General features: G+C 52.5%; 1 protein-coding gene across 3 annotated transcripts in view; it reads left to right on the forward strand.

Annotated features, from left to right (window-relative positions):
• Positions 1–616: 616 nt before the first annotated feature.
• NFATC3 (nuclear factor of activated T cells 3) overlaps positions 617–19667 on the forward strand; it is a 494316-nt gene continuing 475265 nt past the window's right edge. For 2 of the 3 annotated variants that reach the window (XM_077288133.1, XM_077288131.1), the window contains exon 1: positions 618–937. Coding sequence is in view for 2 of the 3 variants with exons in the window: in XM_077288131.1 (XP_077144246.1) it covers positions 853–937 (85 nt within the window). In the remaining variant the exon portion in view is untranslated. Of the gene's footprint in view, positions 938–19667 lie in introns of all 3 variants that reach the window. The other variant, XM_077288132.1, reaches the window with a different exon arrangement.

The following is a 19667-nucleotide window of genomic DNA, read 5'->3' on the forward strand; positions in this document are numbered from 1 at the left end:
GAACTTTGTCTGTGCTTTGTTTCAGTCACAAATCTCTTCACAGTATGATCATCACTCTTTAAGTTTTTGTGAAATATCTAATGTTTTCATACCTTGTCCAAGGCATTGCACTATTTAACGCTTTTCAGCATCAGAGAGATCCTTTTTATTTCCCATATTGCTTGAAACCTGTGGCCTGCTTAATCATGTGGAACATAATTTTTAAGTAGTTTTCCTTTAATTAGAATTACATGGCAAACTAATTATCACGTGTTTAAGATTGATATCAGTGATCCATTGAGCCCTGAGGCCCAATACTATCCACGAGTTTATTTGGAAAACAAAACAATTAAATCTTTATGACACTTAAATCCAATTTGAATAATTTGGAACAGTGTAGAGTATATGCAGCCCGCATACAGAGTGTATATAACCCACATAGTATATATAGCCTGCAGTGTATATACAGACCCCAGTATATACAGCCCGCATACAGCCCACATACAGAGTGTATACATCCTACATACAGAGTGTAAACATCCCACATACAGAGTATATACAGCCCGCATACAGTGAGTATAAAGCCCGCATATAGCGCACAAAGCAGCCTCCTGATATCGCCCGTCCTCCCTCACCACTACACTAAACAGCTGCGAGAGCGGAATCGCGCAGCACGTGACTCTGTCTATGCGTCACGTGACGTTCGGACGTCACAGGGTCCTTCTCGAGAAGGGGAACTCGCCACTACCGAGGCCCCGAACGCTAGACACAGAGAAAGTTGGTGTGGGTTTGGAAAGGAGTGCGGCAAATCGGGGAAAAGGCGGGAAACCAGCGTAGGGAGAACGAGAAGCTGAGTGCGGTCTACCGGCACCGATGAGTGCCACACATTGTGGTTCTGACGAGTTGGACTTCAGGCTCTTATTCGGGGAGGAGGCGGCTCAGCCCTTAGCATCGGCAGGTAAGGCTCCGTAATATTCTCTCTTTACGTCATTATTGACAGTGGGATAGTGGTGAGGCCCTACGTCATTCACGTGTGGTGGGGGATGGGGCAGGTATAACCGTAAATAGTAACCTGTGCGCTCTGACATCGACGGTCGGCAGGGGGTGCTGTACTGTGTGGACAGAAGGCAGCACGACAGTCGCCAAGTGATATGCGCAGGTAGTACTGGGTGTGCTGCGCTGGGGGGGGGGGCAGGACTGGGGCGTGCTGCGCTGGGGGGGCAGGACTGGGCCGCGCTGGGGGGGGGCAGGACTGGGCCGCGCTGGGGGGGGCAGGACTGGGCCGCGCTGGGGGGGGGCAGGACTGGGGCGTGCTGCGCTGGGGGGGCAGGACTGGGGCGCGCTGGGGGGGGGGCAGGACTGGGGCGCGCTGGGGGGGGGCAGGACTGGGGCGTGCTGGGGGGGCAGGACTGGGGCGTGGGGGGGTCAGGATTGGGGCGCGCTGGGGGGGGGGCAGGACTGGGGCGTGCTGGGGGGGGCAGGACTGGGGCGTGCTGGGAGGGGCAGGACTGGGGCGTGGGGGGGTCAGGATTGGGGCGCGCTCCGCTGGGGGGGCAGGACTGGGGCGTGGGGGTGGGGCAGGACTGGGGGGGGCAGGACTGGGGTGTGCTACGCTGGTGGGGCAGGACTGGGGTGCGCTGTGCTGGTTGGGACGAGTCTGGGGTGTGAGGTGCTGGTCGGGGGGACGGTACTGGCGTGGGACTGTACTCTAGTGCGGGGTGCTGTGTTGGGGACTGTTGTGGGACTGGAGTGTGGGGTGCTGTGTTGGGGACTGGTGTGAGTGGTTTTGGATGACATCATGAACTGTTGATCTTGCTGAGAGGGCAGGAAGTGACAGCTGAGCAGTGTCCTGCATCGTAAACGCCTTCCTGAGTCATAGAATGTGGACAGAGTGCAGTGGGGGCGACGCGGTCTCTGTCAGCGCTGTTGCTCTTTACTTTCGTCTACACCCTGATGTATTCGTCACGTGTGTGTGGTGGAGCGATCAGATCGTGCGGGCTCTGTGACATGGGGACAGTTGCTGCACAGCCGTGACTTGGCCTGCTCCTCAAGTAACTCCAGCTTGTCATAGTAGAAATATTTCCCTTATATGAGCGCACACATTATTTATGGCCTGTGCTTGATGTGAAGGTTACAGATGCCAGCCAGAGTCTTCTCAGGACTTGGTTACTTGTGAAAGGTGACACAGAACCCCTTTGGGAATTCTGAGATTTGCTTTTCTTTGGTTGCACATGTCGACTTATTATGGTGCTTGAACCTCCTAGGTTCAAGCAATATATTGTAATCCGATTTCTTATATTTATGGTGCTTGAACCTCCTAGGTTCAAGCAACATATTGTAATCCGATTTCTTATATTTTATTATTATTATGGTGCTTGAACCTCCTAGGTTCAAGCAACATATTGTAATCCGATTTCTTATATTTTATTATTATTATGGTGCTTGAACCTCCTAGGTTCAAGCAACATATTGTAATCCGATTTCTTATATTTTATTATTATTATTATTATTATTATGGTGCTTGAACCTCCTAGGTTCAAGCAACATATTGTAATCCGATTTCTTATATTTTATTATGGTGCTTGAACCTCCTAGGTTCAAGCAACATATTGTAATCCGATTTCTTATATTTATGGTGCTTGAACCTCCTAGGTTCAAGCAACATATTGTAATCCGATTTCTTATATTTTATTATTATTATGGTGCTTGAACCTCCTAGGTTCAAGCAACATATTGTAATCCGATTTCTTATATTTTCTTATTATTATTATTATGGTGCTTGAACCTCCTAGGTTCAAGCAACATATTGTAATCCGATTTCTTATATTTTATTATTATTATTATTATTATTATTCTTCTTCTTCTCCGCGTTTTCCGCAATTAATGCGGCCCGAACCGCTCGGCGCAGAGACCCCGTTCAGGCGGCGTTTCGAAGCCCTCGGTGGGGACAGGTGTGCTATGACTTTTATAGTCGATCCGATATGTAGATTTTATTTAAATCGCATTTAAAAAAAAAAATTTCCCATAGGAAATAATGGCGAACTTTCCATTACCCCAAACTTGACCTTCCAAAGATGGCAGCTATGCAAATGTACGGTATCCATTTTAGGACATGATCATTTATCACACGGCCCCGTGTGCAAAAGTAAGTGCGCCCCCGGCCCCGTGTGCAAAAGTAAGTGCGCCCCCGGCCCCGTGTGCAAAAGTAAGTGCGCCCCCGGCCCCGTGTGCAAAAGTAAGTGCGCCCCCGGCCCCGGGTGCAAAAGTAAGTGCGCCCCCGGCCCCGGGTGCAAAAGTAAGTGCGCCCCCGGCCCCGTGTGCAAAAGTAAGTGCGCCCCCGGCCCCGTGTGCAAAAGTAAGTGCGCCCCCGGCCCCGTGTGCAAAAGTAAGTGCGCCCCCGGCCCCGTGTGCAAAAGTAAGTGCGCCCCCGGCCCCGTGTGCAAAAGTAAGTGCGCCCCCGGCCCCGTGTGCAAAAGTAAGTGCGCCCCCGGCCCCGTGTGCAAAAGTAAGTGCGCCCCCGGCCCCGTGTGCAAAAATAAGTGCGCCCCCGGCCCCGTGTGCAAAAGTAAGTGCGCCTCCGGCCCTGGGTGCAAAAGTAAGTGCGCCCCCGGCCCCGTGTGCAAACGTAAGTGCGCCCCCGGCCCCGTGTGCAAAAGTAAGTGCGCCCCCGGCCCCGTGTGCAAAAGTAAGTGCGCCCCCGGCCCCGTGTGCAAAAGTAAGTGCGCCCCCGGCCCCGTGTGCAAAAGTAAGTGCGCCCCCGGCCCCGTGTGCAAAAGTAAGTGCGCCCCCGGCCCCGTGTGCAAAAGTAAGTGCGCCCCCGGCCCCGTGTGCAAAAGTAAGTGCGCCCCCGGCCCCGTGTGCAAAAGTAAGTGCGCCCCCGGCCCCGTGTGCAAAAGTAAGTGCGCCCCCGGCCCCGTGTGCAAAAGTAAGTGCGCCCCCGGCCCCGTGTGCAAAAGTAAGTGCGCCCCCGGCCCCGTGTGCAAAAGTAAGTGCGCCCCCGGCCCCGTGTGCAAAAGTAAGTGCGCCCCCGGCCCCGTGTGCAAAAGTAAGTGCGCCCCCGGCCCCGTGTGCAAAAGTAAGTGCGCCCCCGGCCCCGTGTGCAAAAGTAAGTGCGCCCCCGGCCCCGTGTGCAAAAGTAAGTGCGCCCCCGGCCCCGTGTGCAAAAGTAAGTGCGCCCCCGGCCCCGTGTGCAAAAGTAAGTGCGCCCCCGGCCCCGTGTGCAAAAGTAAGTGCGCCCCCGGCCCCGTGTGCAAAAGTAAGTGCGCCCCCGGCCCCGTGTGCAAAAGTAAGTGCGCCCCCGGCCCCGTGTGCAAAAGTAAGTGCGCCCCCGGCCCCGTGTGCAAAAGTAAGTGCGCCCCCGGCCCCGTGTGCAAAAGTAAGTGCGCCCCCGGCCCCGTGTGCAAAAGTAAGTGCGCCCCCGGCCCCGTGTGCAAAAGTAAGTGCGCCCCCGGCCCCGTGTGCAAAAGTAAGTGCGCCCCCGGCCCCGTGTGCAAAAGTAAGTGCGCCCCCGGCCCCGTGTGCAAAAGTAAGTGCGCCCCCGGCCCCGTGTGCAAAAGTAAGTGCGCCCCCGGCCCCGTGTGCAAAAGTAAGTGCGCCCCCGGCCCCGTGTGCAAAAGTAAGTGCGCCCCCGGCCCCCTGTGCAAAAGTAAGTGCGCCCCCGGCCCCGTGTGCAAAAGTAAGTGCGCCCCCGGCCCCGTGTGCAAAAGTAAGTGCGCCCCCGGCCCCGTGTGCAAAAGTAAGTGCGCCCCCGGCCCCGTGTGCAAAAGTAAGTGCGCCCCCGGCCCCGTGTGTGAAAAGTAAGTGCCCCCTTGGCCCCGTGTGTGAAAAGTAAGTGCCCCCCGGCCCCGTGTGTGAAAAGTAAGTGCCCCCCGGCCCCGTGTGTGAAAAGTAAGTGCCCCCCGACCCCGTGTGTGAAAAGTAAGTGACCCACAACTCTGACCTGTATATAGGAGTCTGTATATAGGGGGATGTCTGTATATAGGAGTGGTGTCTGTATTTAGAGGGATGTCTGTATATAGGAGTGGTGTCTGTATATAGGGGGATGTCTGTATATAGGAGTGGTGTCTGTATATAGGGGATTGTCTGTATATAGGAGTGGTGTCTGTATATAGAGGGATGTCTGTATATAGGAGTGGTGTCTGTATATAGAGGGATGTCTGTATATAGGAGTGATGTCTGTATATAGGGGGATGTCTGTATATAGGAGTGGTGTCTGTATATAGAGGGATGTCTGTATATAAGAGTGGTGTCTGTATATAGAGGGATGTCTATATATAGGAGTGGTGTCTGTATATAGAGGGATGTCTGTATATAGGAGTGGTGTCTGTATATAGAGGGATGTCTGTATATAGGAGTGGTGTCTGTATATAGGGGGATGTCTGTATATAGGAGTGGTGTCTGTATATAGAGGGATGTCTGTATAAAGGAGAGATGTCTGTATATAGAGGGATGTCTGTATATAGGAGTGGTGTCTGTACATAGAGGGATGTCTGTATATAGGAGTGGTGTCTGTATATAGAGGGATGTCTGTATATAGGAGTGGTGTCTGTATACAGAGGGATGTCTGTATATAGGAGTGGTGTCTGTATACAGAGGGATGTCTGTATATAAGAGTGGTGTCTGTATATAGGGGGATGTCTGTATATAGGAGTGGTGTCTGTATATAGAGGGATGTCTGTATATAGGAGTGGTGTCTGTATATAGAGGGATGTCTGCATATAGGAGTGGTGTCTGTATATAGGGGGATGTCTGTATATAGGAGTGGTGTCTGTATATAGGGGGATGTCTGTATATAGGAGTGGTGTCTGTATATAGGGGATTGTCTGTATATAGGAGTGGTGTCTGTATATAGAGGGATGTCTGTATATAGGAGTGGTGTCTGTATATAGAGGGATGTCTGTATATAGGAGTGATGTCTGTATATAGGGGGATGTCTGTATATAGGAGTGGTGTCTGTATATAGAGGGATGTCTGTATATAAGAGTGGTGTCTGTATATAGGGGAATGTCTGTATATAGGAGAGATGTCTGTATATAGAGGGATGTCTGTATATAGGAGTGGTGTCTGTATATAGAGGGATGTCTGTATATAGGAGTGGTGTCTGTATATAGGGGGATGTCTGTATATAGGAGAGATGTCTGTATATAGAGGGATGTCTGTATATAGGAGTGGTGTCTGTATATAGAGGGATGTCTGTATATAGGAGTGGTGTCTGTATATAGGGGGATGTCTGTATATAGGAGTGGTGTCTGTATATAGAGGGATGTCTGTATATAGGAGTGGTGTCTGTATATAGGGGGATGTCTGTATATAGGAGTGGTGTCTGTATATAGAGGGTTGTCTGTATATAGGAGAGATGTCTGTATATAGAGGGATGTCTGTATATAGGAGTGGTGTCTGTATATAGAGGGATGTCTGTATATAGGAGAGATGTCTGTATATAGAGGGATGTCTGTATATAGGAGTGGTGTCTGTATATAGAGGGATGTCTGTATATAAGAGTGGTGTCTGTATATAGAGGGATGTCTGTATATAAGAGTGGTGTCTGTATATAGGGGGATGTCTGTATATAGGAGTGGTGTCTGTATATAGAGGGATGTCTGTATATAGGAGAGGTGCCTGCATATAGGAGTGGTGTCTGTATATAGGAGTGGTGTCTGTATACAGAGGGATGTCTGTATATAGGAGTGGTGTCTGTATATAGGAGTAATGTCTGTATATAAGAGGATGTGGCCAAAGTGGCTACCAAGGATTCCTGCATGCCAAAATGGCTACCAAGGGGCCAATGTTGCTAACAAGGGCCCCCGCACATCAAAGTGGCTACCAAGGGGCCAAATTGGATACCCAGGGGCAGGGCCCTGCATGCCAGACTTGCTCCTGAGGTTCATTGGCAGCTGGCAGCGCTGTTCAAGCACCATGTATTTCCTTCAGGAAATGCCCATCTAGTTATTATGGTGCTTGAACCTCCTAGGTTCAAGCAACATATTGTAATCCGATTTCTTATATTTTATTCTTCTTCTTCTCCGCGTTTTCCGCAATTAATGCGGCCCGAACCGCTTGGCGCAGAGACCCCGTTCAGGCGGCGTTTCGAAGGCCTCGGTGGGGACAGGTGTGCTATGACTTTTCTAGTCGATCCGATATGTAGATTTTATTTAAATCGCATTTTTTTAAAAAAATTTCCCATAGGAAATAATGGCGAACTTTCCATTACCTCGAACTTGACCTTCCAAAGATGGCAGCTATGCAAATGTACGGTGTCCATTTTAGGACATGATCATTTATCAAAGTCAAACATCAGAATAAAGTGACTATGACACCCTCTCGTCCCGTGTGTGAAAAGTAAGTGCCCCCCCCGGCCCCGTGTGTGAAAAGTAAGTGCCCCCACGGCCCCGTGTGTAAAAAGTAAGTGCCCCCCCCGGCCCCGTGTGTAAAAAGTAAGTGCCCCCCGGCCCCGTGTGTAAAAAGTAGGTGCCCCCCCGGCCCCGTGTGTCAAAAGTAAGTGCCCCCCCAGCCCCGTGTGCAAAAGTAATGGTGCCCCCGGCCCCGTGTGCAAAAGTAATGGCGCCCCCGGCCCCGTGTGCAAAAGTAAGCACGCCCCCGGCCACGTGTGCAAAAGTAAGCGCGCCCTTGGCCCCGTGTGCAAAAGTAAGCACGCCCCCGGCCCCGTGTGCAAAAGTAAGCGCGCCCCCGGCCCCGTGTGCAAAAGTAAGCGCGCCCCCGGCCCCGTGTGCAAAAGTAAGCGCGCCCCCGGCCCCGTGTGCAAAAGTAAGCGTGCCCCCGGCCCCGTGTGCAAAAGTAAGTGCGCCCCCAGCACCGTGTGCAAAAGTAAGAGTGCCCCCGGCCCCGTGTGCAAAAGTAAGCGCGCCCCCGGCCCCGTGTGCAAAAGTAAGCGCGCCCCCGGCCCCGTGTGTGAAAAGTAAGCACGCCCCCGGCCCCGTGTGCAAAAGCAATGACACCCCCAGCCCCGTGTGCAAAAGTAATGGCGCCTCCGGCCCCGTGTGCAAAAGTAATGGCGCCCCCGGCCCCGTGTGCAAAAGTAATGGCGCCCCCGGCCCCGTGTGCAAAAGTAATGGCGCCCCCGGCCCCGTGTGCAAAAGTAATGGCGCCCCCGGCCCCGTGTGCAAAAGTAATGGCGCCCCCGGCCCCGTGTGCAAAAGTAATGGCGCCCCCGGCCCCGTGTGCAAAAGTAATGGCGCCCCCGGCCCCGTGTGCAAAAGTAATGGCGCCCCCGGCCCCGTGTGCAAAAGCAATGGCGCCCCCGGCCCCGTGTGCAAAAGTAATGGCGCCCCCGGCCCCTTGTGCAAAAGTAATGGTGCCCCCGGCCCCGTGTGCAAAAGTAATGGCGCCCCCGGCCCCGTTTGCAAAGGTAATGGCGCCCCCGGCCCCGTGTGCAAAAGTAATGGCGCCCCCGGCCCCGTGTGCAAAAGTAATGGCGCCCCCGACCCCGTGTACAAAAGTAATGGCGCCCCCGGCCCCGTGTGCAAAAGTAAGCGCGCCCCCGGCCCCGTGTGCAAAAGTAAGCGCGCCCCCGGCACCGTGTGCAAAAGTAAGCGCGCCCCCGGCCCCGTGTGCAAAAGTAAGCGCGCCCCCGGCCCCGTGTGCAAAAGTAAGCGCGCCCCCGGCCCCGTGTGCAAAAGTAAGCGCGCCCCCGGCCCCGTGTGCAAAAGTAAGCGCGCCCCCGGCCCCGTGTGCAAAAGTAAGCGCGCCCCCGGCCCCGTGTGCAAAAGTAAGCGCGCCCCCGGCCCCGTGTGCAAAAGTAAGCGCGCCCCTGGCCCCGTGTGCAAAAGTAAGCGCGGCCCCGTGTGCAAAAGCAATGGCACCCCCGGCCCCGTGTGCAAAAGTAATGGCGCCTCCGGCCCCGTGTGCAAAAGTAATGGCGCCCCCGGCCCCGTGTGCAAAAGTAATGGCGCCCCCGGCCCCGTGTGCAAAAGTAATGGCGCCCCCGGCCCCGTGTGCAAAAGTAATGGTGCCCCCGACCCCGTGTACAAAAGTAATGGCGCCCCCGGCCCCGTGTGCAAAAGTAAGCGCGCCCCGGCCCCGTGTGCAAAAGTAAGCGCGCCCCCGGCACCGTGTGCAAAAGTAAGCGCGCCCCCGGCCCCGTGTGCAAAAGTAAGCGCGCCCCCGGCCCCGTGTGCAAAAGTAAGCGCGCCCCCGGCCCCGTGTGCAAAAGTAAGCGCGCCCCCGGCCCCGTGTGCAAAAGTAAGCGCGCCCCCGGCCCCGTGTGCAAAAGTAAGCGCGCCCCCGGCCCCGTGTGCAAAAGTAAGCGCGCCCCCGGCCCCGTGTGCAAAAGTAAGCGCGCCCCCGGCCCCGTGTGCAAAAGCAATGGCACCCCCGGCCCCGTGTGCAAAAGTAATGGCGCCTCCGGCCCCGTGTGCAACAGTAATGGCGCCCCCAGCCCCGTGTGCAAAAGTAATGGTGCCCCCGGTCCAGTGTGCAAAAGTAATGGCGCCCCCGGCCCCGTGTGCAAAAGTAATGGCGCCCCCGGCCCCGTGTGCAAAAGTAATGGCGCCCCCGGCCCCGTGTGCAAAAGTAATGGCGCCCCCGGCCCCGTGTGCAAAAGTAATGGCGCCCCCGGCCCCGTGTGCAAAAGTAATGGCGCCCCCGGCCCCGTGTGCAAAAGCAATGGCGCCTCCGGCCCCGTGTGCAACAGTAATGGCGCCCCCGGCCCCGTGTGCAAAAGTAAGTGCGCCCCCGGCCCCGTGTGCAAAAGTAAGTGCGCCCCCGGCCTCGTGTGCAAAAGTAAGTGTGCCCCCAGCCCCGTGTGCAAAAGTAAGTGCGCCCCCGGTCTGTATATAGGGGGATGTCTGTATATAGGAGTGGTGTCTGTATATAGGGGGATATCTGTATATAGGAGTGGTGTCTGTATATAGAGGGATGTCTGTAAATAGGAGTGGTGTCTGTATATAGAGGGATGTCTATATAGGAGTGGTGTCTGTATATAGAGGGATGTCTGTATATAGGAGAGATGTCTTTATATAGAGGGATGTCTGTATATAGGAGTGGTGTCTGTACATAGAGGGATGTCTGTATATAGGAGAGATGTCTGTATATAGAGGGATGTCTGTATATAGGAGTGGTGTCTGTATATAGAGGGATGTCTGTATATAGGAGTGGTGTCTGTATATAGAGGGATGTCTGTATACAGGAGTTGTGTCTGTATACAGAGGGATGTCTGTATATAGGAGTGGTGTCTCTATATAGGGGGATGTCTGAATGTAGGAGATATGTCTGTATATAGAGGGATGTCTGTATATAGGAGTGGTGTCTGTATATAGAGGGATGTCTGTATATAGGAGTGGTGTCTGTATACGGAGGGATGTCTGTATATAAGAGTGGTGTCTGTATATAGGGGGATGTCTGTATATAGGAGTGGTGGCTGTATATAGAGGGATGTCTGTATATAAGAGTGTTGTCTGTATATAGAGGGATGTATGTATATAGGAGTGGTGTCTGTATATAGGGGGATGTCTGTATATAGAGGGATGTCTGTATATAGGAGAGATGTCTGTATATAGAGGGATGTCTGTATATAGGAGTGGTGTCTGTGTATAGAGGGATGTCTGTATATAGGAGAGATGTCTTTATATAGAGGGATGTCTGTATATAGGAGTGGTGTCTGTACATAGAGGGATGTCTGTATATAGGAGAGATGTCTGTATATAGAGGGATGTCTGTATATAGGAGTGGTGTCTGTACATAGAGGGATGTCTGTATATAGGAGTGGTGTCTGTATATAGAGGGATGTCTGTATATAGGAGTGGTGTCTGTATACAGAGGGATGTCTGTATATAGGAGTGGTGTCTGTATACAGAGGGATGTCTGTATATAAGAGTGGTGTCTGTATATAGGGGGATGTCTGTATATAGGAGTGGTGTCTGTATATAGAGGGATGTCTGTATATAGGAGTGGTGTCTGTATATAGAGGGATGTCTGCATATAGGAGTGGTGTCTGTATATAGGGGGATGTCTGTATATAGGAGTGGTGTCTGTATATAGGGGGATGTCTGTATATAGGAGTGGTGTCTGTATATAGGGGGATGTCTATATATAGGAGTAGTGTCTGTATATAGGGGGATGTCTGTATATAGGAGTGGTGTCTGTATATAGGGGGATATCTGTATATAGGAGTGGTGTCTGTATATAGAGGGATGTCTCTATATAGGAGAGATATCTGTATATACAGGGATGTCTGTATATAGGAGTGGTGTCTGTATATACAGGGATGTCTGTATATTGGAGTGGTGTCTGTATATAGGGGGATGTCTGTATATAGGAGTGGTGTCTGTATATAGGGGGGATATCTGTATATAGGAGTGGTGTCTGTATATAGAGGGATGTCTGTATATAGGAGTGGTGTCTGTATACAGAGGGATGTCTGTATATAGGAGTGGTGTCTGTATACAGGGGGATGTCTGTATATAGGAGTGGTGTCTGTATATAGGGGGATGTCTGTATATAGGAGTGGTGTCTGTATATAGAGGGATGTCTGTATATAGGAGTGGTGTCTGTATATAGAGGGATGTCTGTATATAGGAGTGGTGTCTGTATATAGAGGGATTTCTGTATATAGGAGTGGTGTCTGTATATAGAGGGATGTCTGTTTATAGGAGTGGTGTCTGTATATAGAGGGATGTCTGTATATAGGAGTGGTGTCTGTATATAGGGGGATGTCTGTATATAGGAGTGGTGTCTGTATATAGAGGGATGTCTGTATATAGGAGATATGTCTGTATATAGAGGGATGTCTGTATATAGGAGTGGTGTCTGTATATAGAGGGCTGTCTGTATATAGGAGTGGTGTCTGTATATAGAGGTATGTCTGTATATAGGAGAGATGTCTGTATATAGAGGGATGTCTGTATATAGGAGTTCTGTCTGTATACAGAGGGATGTCTGTATATAGGAGTGGTGTCTCTATATAGGGGGATGTCTGAATATAGGAGATATGTCTGTATATAGAGTGATGTCTGTATATAGGAGTGGTGTCTGTATATAGAGATGTCTGTATATAGGAGTGGTGTCTGTATATAGAGGGATGTCTGTATATAGAAGTGGTGTCTGTATACAGAGGGATGTCTGTATATAGGAGTGGTGTCTGTATATAGGGGATGTCTGTATATAGGAGTGGTGTCTGTATATAGGGGGATGTCTGTATATAGGAGTGGTGTCTGTATATAGAGGGATGTCTGTATATAGGAGTGGTGTCTGTATATAGAGGGATGTCTGTTTATAGGAGTGGTGTATGTATATAGAGGGATGTCTGTATATAGGAGTGGTGTCTGTATATAGAGGGATGTCTGTATATAGGAGTGGTGTCTGTATATAGGGGAATGTCTGTATATAGGAGAGATGTCTGTATATAGAGGGATGTCTGTATATAGGAGTGGTGTCTGTATATAGAGGGATGTCTGTATATAGGAGTGGTGTCTGTATATAGGGGGATGTCTGTATATAGGAGAGATGTCTGTATATAGAGGGATGTCTGTATATAGGAGTGGTGTCTGTATATAGAGGGATGTCTGTATATAGGAGTGGTGTCTGTATATAGGGGGATGTCTGTATATAGGAGTGGTGTCTGTATATAGAGGGATGTCTGTATATAGGAGTGGTGTCTGTATATAGGGGGATGTCTGTATATAGGAGTGGTGTCTGTATATAGAGGGTTGTCTGTATATAGGAGAGATGTCTGTATATAGAGGGATGTCTGTATATAGGAGTGGTGTCTGTATATAGAGGGATGTCTGTATATAGGAGAGATGTCTGTATATAGAGGGATGTCTGTATATAGGAGTGGTGTCTGTATATAGAGGGATGTCTGTATATAAGAGTGGTGTCTGTATATAGAGGGATGTCTGTATATAAGAGTGGTGTCTGTATATAGGGGGATGTCTGTATATAGGAGTGGTGTCTGTATATAGGGGGATGTCTGTATATAGGAGTGGTGTCTGTATATAGAGGGATGTCTGTATATAGGAGAGGTGCCTGCATATAGGAGTGGTGTCTGTATATAGGAGTGGTGTCTGTATACAGAGGGATGTCTGTATATAGGAGTGGTGTCTGTATATAGGAGTAATGTCTGTATATAAGAGGATGTGGCCAAAGTGGCTACCAAGGATTCCTGCATGCCAAAATGGCTACCAAGGGGCCAATGTTGCTAACAAGGGCCCCCGCACATCAAAGTGGCTACCAAGGGGCCAAATTGGATACCCAGGGGCAGGGCCCTGCATGCCAGACTTGCTCCTGAGGTTCATTGGCAGCTGGCAGCGCTGTTCAAGCACCATGTATTTCCTTCAGGAAATGCCCATCTAGTTATTATGGTGCTTGAACCTCCTAGGTTCAAGCAACATATTGTAATCCGATTTCTTATATTTTATTCTTCTTCTTCTCCGCGTTTTCCGCAATTAATGCGGCCCGAACCGCTTGGCGCAGAGACCCCGTTCAGGCGGCGTTTCGAAGGCCTCGGTGGGGACAGGTGTGCTATGACTTTTCTAGTCGATCCGATATGTAGATTTTATTTAAATCGCATTTTTTTAAAAAAATTTCCCATAGGAAATAATGGCGAACTTTCCATTACCTCGAACTTGACCTTCCAAAGATGGCAGCTATGCAAATGTACGGTGTCCATTTTAGGACATGATCATTTATCAAAGTCAAACATCAGAATAAAGTGACTATGACACCCTCTCGTCCCGTGTGTGAAAAGTAAGTGCCCCCCCCGGCCCCGTGTGTGAAAAGTAAGTGCCCCCACGGCCCCGTGTGTAAAAAGTAAGTGCCCCCCCCGGCCCCGTGTGTAAAAAGTAAGTGCCCCCCGGCCCCGTGTGTAAAAAGTAGGTGCCCCCCCGGCCCCGTGTGTCAAAAGTAAGTGCCCCCCCAGCCCCGTGTGCAAAAGTAATGGTGCCCCCGGCCCCGTGTGCAAAAGTAATGGCGCCCCCGGCCCCGTGTGCAAAAGTAAGCACGCCCCCGGCCACGTGTGCAAAAGTAAGCGCGCCCTTGGCCCCGTGTGCAAAAGTAAGCACGCCCCCGGCCCCGTGTGCAAAAGTAAGCGCGCCCCCGGCCCCGTGTGCAAAAGTAAGCGCGCCCCCGGCCCCGTGTGCAAAAGTAAGTGCGCCCCCGGCCCCGTGTGCAAAAGTAAGCGTGCCCCCGGCCCCGTGTGCAAAAGTAAGCGCGCCCCCGGCCCCGTGTGCAAAAGTAAGCGCGCCCCCGGCCCCGTGTGTGAAAAGTAAGCACGCCCCCGGCCCCGTGTGCAAAAGCAATGACACCCCCAGCCCCGTGTGCAAAAGTAATGGCGCCTCCGGCCCCGTGTGCAAAAGTAATGGCGCCCCCGGCCCCGTGTGCAAAAGTAATGGCGCCCCCGGCCCCGTGTGCAAAAGTAATGGCGCCCCCGGCCCCGTGTGCAAAAGTAATGGCGCCCCCGGCCCCGTGTGCAAAAGTAATGGCGCCCCCGGCCCCGTGTGCAAAAGTAATGGCGCCCCCGGCCCCGTGTGCAAAAGTAATGGCGCCCCCGGCCCCGTGTGCAAAAGCAATGGCGCCCCCAGCCCCGTGTGCAAAAGTAATGGCGCCCCCGGCCCCTTGTGCAAAAGTAATGGTGCCCCCGGCCCCGTGTGCAAAAGTAATGGCGCCCCCGGCCCCGTTTGCAAAGGTAATGGCGCCCCCGGCCCCGTGTGCAAAAGTAATGGCGCCCCCGGCCCCGTGTGCAAAAGTAATGGCGCCCCCGACCCCGTGTACAAAAGTAATGGCGCCCCCGGCCCCGTGTGCAAAAGTAAGCGCGCCCCCGGCCCCGTGTGCAAAAGTAAGCGCGCCCCCGGCACCGTGTGCAAAAGTAAGCGCGCCCCCGGCCCCGTGTGCAAAAGTAAGCGCGCCCCCGGCCCCGTGTGCAAAAGTAAGCGCGCCCCCGGCCCCGTGTGCAAAAGTAAGCGCGCCCCCGGCCCCGTGTGCAAAAGTAAGCGCGCCCCCGGCCCCGTGTGCAAAAGTAAGCGCGCCCCCGGCCCCGTGTGCAAAAGTAAGCGCGCCCCTGGCCCCGTGTGCAAAAGTAAGCGCGGCCCCGTGTGCAAAAGCAATGGCACCCCCGGCCCCGTGTGCAAAAGTAATGGCGCCTCCGGCCCCGTGTGCAAAAGTAATGGCGCCCCCGGCCCCGTGTGCAAAAGTAATGGCGCCCCCGGCCCTGTGTGCAAAAGTAATGGCGCCCCCGGCCCCGTGTGCAAAAGTAATGGTGCCCCCGACCCCGTGTACAAAAGTAATGGCGCCCCCGGCCCCGTGTGCAAAAGTAAGCGCGCCCCGGCCCCGTGTGCAAAAGTAAGCGCGCCCCCGGCACCGTGTGCAAAAGTAAGCGCGCCCCCGGCCCCGTGTGCAAAAGTAAGAGCGCCCCCGGCCCCGTGTGCAAAAGTAAGCGCGCCCCCGGCCCCGTGTGCAAAAGTAAGCGCGCCCCCGGCCCCGTGTGCAAAAGTAAGCGCGCCCCCGGCCCCGTGTGCAAAAGTAAGCGCGCCCCCGGCCCCGTGTGCAAAAGTAAGCGCGCCCCCGGCCCCGTGTGCAAAAGTAAGCGCGCCCCCGGCCCCGTGTGCAAAAGTAATGGCGCCTCCGGCCCCGTGTGCAACAGTAATGGCGCCCCCAGCCCCGTGTGCAAAAGTAATGGTGCCCCCGGTCCAGTGTGCAAAAGTAATGGCGCCCCCGGCCCCGTGTGCAAAAGTAATGGCGCCCCCGGCCCCGTGTGCAAAAGTAATGGCGCCCCCGGCCCCGTGTGCAAAAGTAATGGCGCCCCCGGCCCCGTGTGCAAAAGTAATGGCGCCCCCGGCCCCGTGTGCAAAAGTAATGGCGCCCCCGGCCCCGTGTGCAAAAGTAATGGCGCCCCCGGCCCCGTGTGCAAAAGCAATGGCGCCTCCGGCCCCGTGTGCAACAGTAATGGCGCCCCCGGCCCCGTGTGCAAAAGTAATGGCGCCCCCGGTCCCGTGTGCAAAAGTAATGGCGCCCCCGGCCCTGTGTGCAAAAGCAATGGCGCCCCCGGCCCCGTGTGCAAAAGCAATGGCGCCTCCGGCCCCGTGTTCAACAGTAATGGCGCCCCCGGTCCCGTGTGCAAAAGTAATGGCGCCCCCGGTCCCGTGTGCAAAAGTAATGGCGCCCCCGGCCCCATGTGCAAAAGTAATGGCGCCCCCGGCCCCGTGTGCAAAAGTAATGGCGCCCCCGGCCCCGTGTGCAAAAGTAATGGCGCCCCCGGCCCCGTGTGCAAAAGTAATGGCGCCCCGTGTGCAAAAGTAATGGCGCCCCCGGCCCCGTGTGCAAAAGTAAGCGCGCCCCCGGCCCCGTGTGCAAAAGTAAGCGCGCCCCCGGCCCCGTGTGCAAAAGTAAGCGCGCCCCCGGCCCTGTGTGCAAAAGTAAGCGCGCCCCCGGCCCCGTGTGCAAAAGTAAGCGCGGCCCCGTGTGTAAAAGTAAGCGCGCCCCCGGCCCCGTGTGCAAAAGTAAGCGCGCCCCCGGCCCCGAGTGCAAAAGTAAGCCCCCCCCGGCCCCGTGTGCAAAAATAATGGCGCCCCCGGCCCCGTGTGCAAAAGTAATGGCGCCCTTGGCCCAGTGTGCAAAAGTAAGCGCGCCCCCGGCCCTGTGTGCAAAAGTAAGCGCGCCCCCGGCCCCGTGTGAAAAAATAATGGCGCCCCCGGCCCCGTGTGCAAAAGTAATGGCGCCCTTGGCCCCGTGTGCAAAAGTAAGCGCGCCCCCGGCCCCGTGTGCTAAAGTAAGCGCGCCCCCGGCCCCGTGTGCAAAAGTAAGTGCGCCCCGGTCCCGGGTGTGGAAAAGTAAGTGGCCCCCCTGGTCCGGTGTGTGAAAAGTGCTGCTGTAAAGCTGGCAGCGCTGTTCAAGCACCATGTATTTCCTTCAGGAAATGCCCATCTAGTTATTATTCTTCTCCGCGTTTTCCGCAATTAATGCGGCCCGAACCGCTCGGCGCAGAGACCCCGTTCAGGCGGCGTTTCGAAGGCCTCGGTGGGGACAGGTGTGCTATGACTTTTATAGTCGATCCGATATGTAGATTTTATTTAAATCGCATTTTCCCAAATTCCCATAGGAAATAATGGCGAACTTTCCATTACCCCCAACTTGACCTTCCAAAGATGGCAGCTATGCAAATGTACGGTGTCCATTTTAGGACATGATCATTTATCAAAGTCAAACATCAGAATAAAGTGACTATGACTCCCTCTCGTCCCGTGTGTGAAAAGTAAGTGCCCCCCCGGCCCCGTGTGCAAAAGTAAGTGCGCCCCCGGCCCCGTGTGCAAAAGTAAGTGCGCCCTCAACCCCGTGTGCAAAAGTAAGTGCGCCCCCGGCCCCGTGTGCAAAAGTAAGTGCGCCCCCGGCCTCGTGTGCAAAAGTAAGTGTGCCCCCAGCCCCGTGTGCAAAAGTAAGTGCGCCCCCGGTCTGTATATAGGGGGATGTCTGTATATAGGAGTGGTGTCTGTATATAGGGGGATATCTGTATATAGGAGTGGTGTCTGTATATAGAGGGATGTCTATATAGGAGTGGTGTCTGTATATAGAGGGATGTCTGTATATAGGAGAGATGTCTTTATATAGAGGGATGTCTGTATATAGGAGTGGTGTCTGTACATAGAGGGATGTCTGTATATAGGAGAGATGTCTGTATATAGAGGGATGTCTGTATATAGGAGTGGTGTCTGTATATAGAGGGATGTCTGTATATAGGAGTGGTGTCTGTATATAGAGGGATGTCTGTATACAGGAGTTGTGTCTGTATACAGAGGGATGTCTGTATATAGGAGTGGTGTCTCTATATAGGGGGATGTCTGAATGTAGGAGATATGTCTGTATATAGAGGGATGTCTGTATATAGGAGTGGTGTCTGTATATAGAGGGATGTCTGTATATAGGAGTGGTGTCTGTATACGGAGGGATGTCTGTATATAAGAGTGGTGTCTGTATATAGGGGGATGTCTGTATATAGGAGTGGTGGCTGTATATAGAGGGATGTCTGTATATAAGAGTGTTGTCTGTATATAGAGGGATGTATGTATATAGGAGTGGTGTCTGTATATAGGGGGATGTCTGTATATAGAGGGATGTCTGTATATAGGAGAGATGTCTGTATATAGAGGGATGTCTGTATATAGGAGTGGTGTCTGTGTATAGAGGGATGTCTGTATATAGGAGAGATGTCTTTATATAGAGGGATGTCTGTATATAGGAGTGGTGTCTGTACATAGAGGGATGTCTGTATATAGGAGAGATGTCTGTATATAGAGGGATGTCTGTATATAGGAGTGGTGTCTGTATATAGAGGGATGTCTGTATATAGGAGTGGTGTCTGTATATAGAGGGATGTCTGTATACAGGAGTTGTGTCTGTATACAGAGGGATGTCTGTGTATAGGAGTGGTGTCTGTATATAGAGGAATGTCTGTATATAGGAGTGGTGTCTGTATATAGAGGGATGTCTGTATATAGGGGGATGTCTGTATATAGGAGTGGTGTCTGTATATAGAGGGATGTCTGTATATAGGAGAGATGTCTGTATATAGAGGGATGTCTGTATATAGGAGTGGTGTCTGTATATAGAGGGATGTCTGTATATAGGAGTGGTGTCTGTATATAGGGGGATGTCTGTATATAGGAGTGGTGTCTGTATATAGGGGGATGTCTGTATATAGGAGTGGTGTCTGTATATAGGGGGATGTCTGTATATAGGAGTGGTGTCTGTATATAGGGGGATGTCTGTATATAGGAGTGGTGTCTGTATATAGAGGGATGTCTGTATATAGGAGAGGTGCCTGCATATAGGAGTGGTGTCTGTATATAGGAGTGGTGTCTGTATATAGGGGGATGTCTGTATATAGGAGTGGTGTCTGTATATAGAAGGATGTCTGTATATAGGAGAGATGTCTGTTTACAGAGGGATGTCTGTATATAGGAGTGGTGTCTCTATATTGGGGGATGTCTGTATATAGTAGAGATGTCTGTATATAGGGGATGTCTGTATATAGGGGGATGTCTGAATATAGGAGTGGTGTCTGTATATAGGGAGATGTCTGTATATAGGAGTGGTGTCTGTATATAGAGGGATGTCTGTATATAGGAGAGGTGCCTGCATATAGGAGTGGTGTCTGTATATAGGAGTGGTGTCTGTATATAGAGGGATGTCTTTATATAGAAGTGGTGTCTGTATATAGGGGGATTTCTGTATATTGTAGTGCTGTCTGTATATAGGGGTATGTCTGTATATAGAAGTGGTATCTGTATATAGAGGGATCTCTGTATATGGTAGTGGTGTCTGTATATAGAGGGATGTCTGTATATAGGAGTGGTGTCTGTATATAGGAGTGATGTTTGTATATAAGAGGATGTGGCCAAAGTGGCTACCAAGGATTCCTGCTTGCCAAAATGGCTACCAAGGGGCCAAAGTTGCTAACAAAGGGCCCCGCACATCAAAGTGGCTACCAAGGGGCCAAATTGGATACCCAGGGGCAGGGCCCTGCATGTCAGACTTGCTCCTGAGGTTCATTGGCAGCTGACAGCGCTGTTCAAGCACCATGTATTTCCTTCAGGAAATGCCCATCTAGTTATTATTATTATTCTTCTTCTCCGCGTTTTCCGCAATTAATGCGGCCCGAACCGCTCGGCGCAGAGACCCCGTTCAGGCGGCGTTTCGAAGGCCTCGGTGGGGACAGGTGTGCTATGACTTTTATAGTCGATCCG

Source organism: Ranitomeya variabilis, chromosome 2 (assembly GCF_051348905.1).
Source record: "Ranitomeya variabilis isolate aRanVar5 chromosome 2, aRanVar5.hap1, whole genome shotgun sequence".
Lineage (NCBI taxonomy): Eukaryota > Metazoa > Chordata > Amphibia > Anura > Dendrobatidae > Ranitomeya > Ranitomeya variabilis.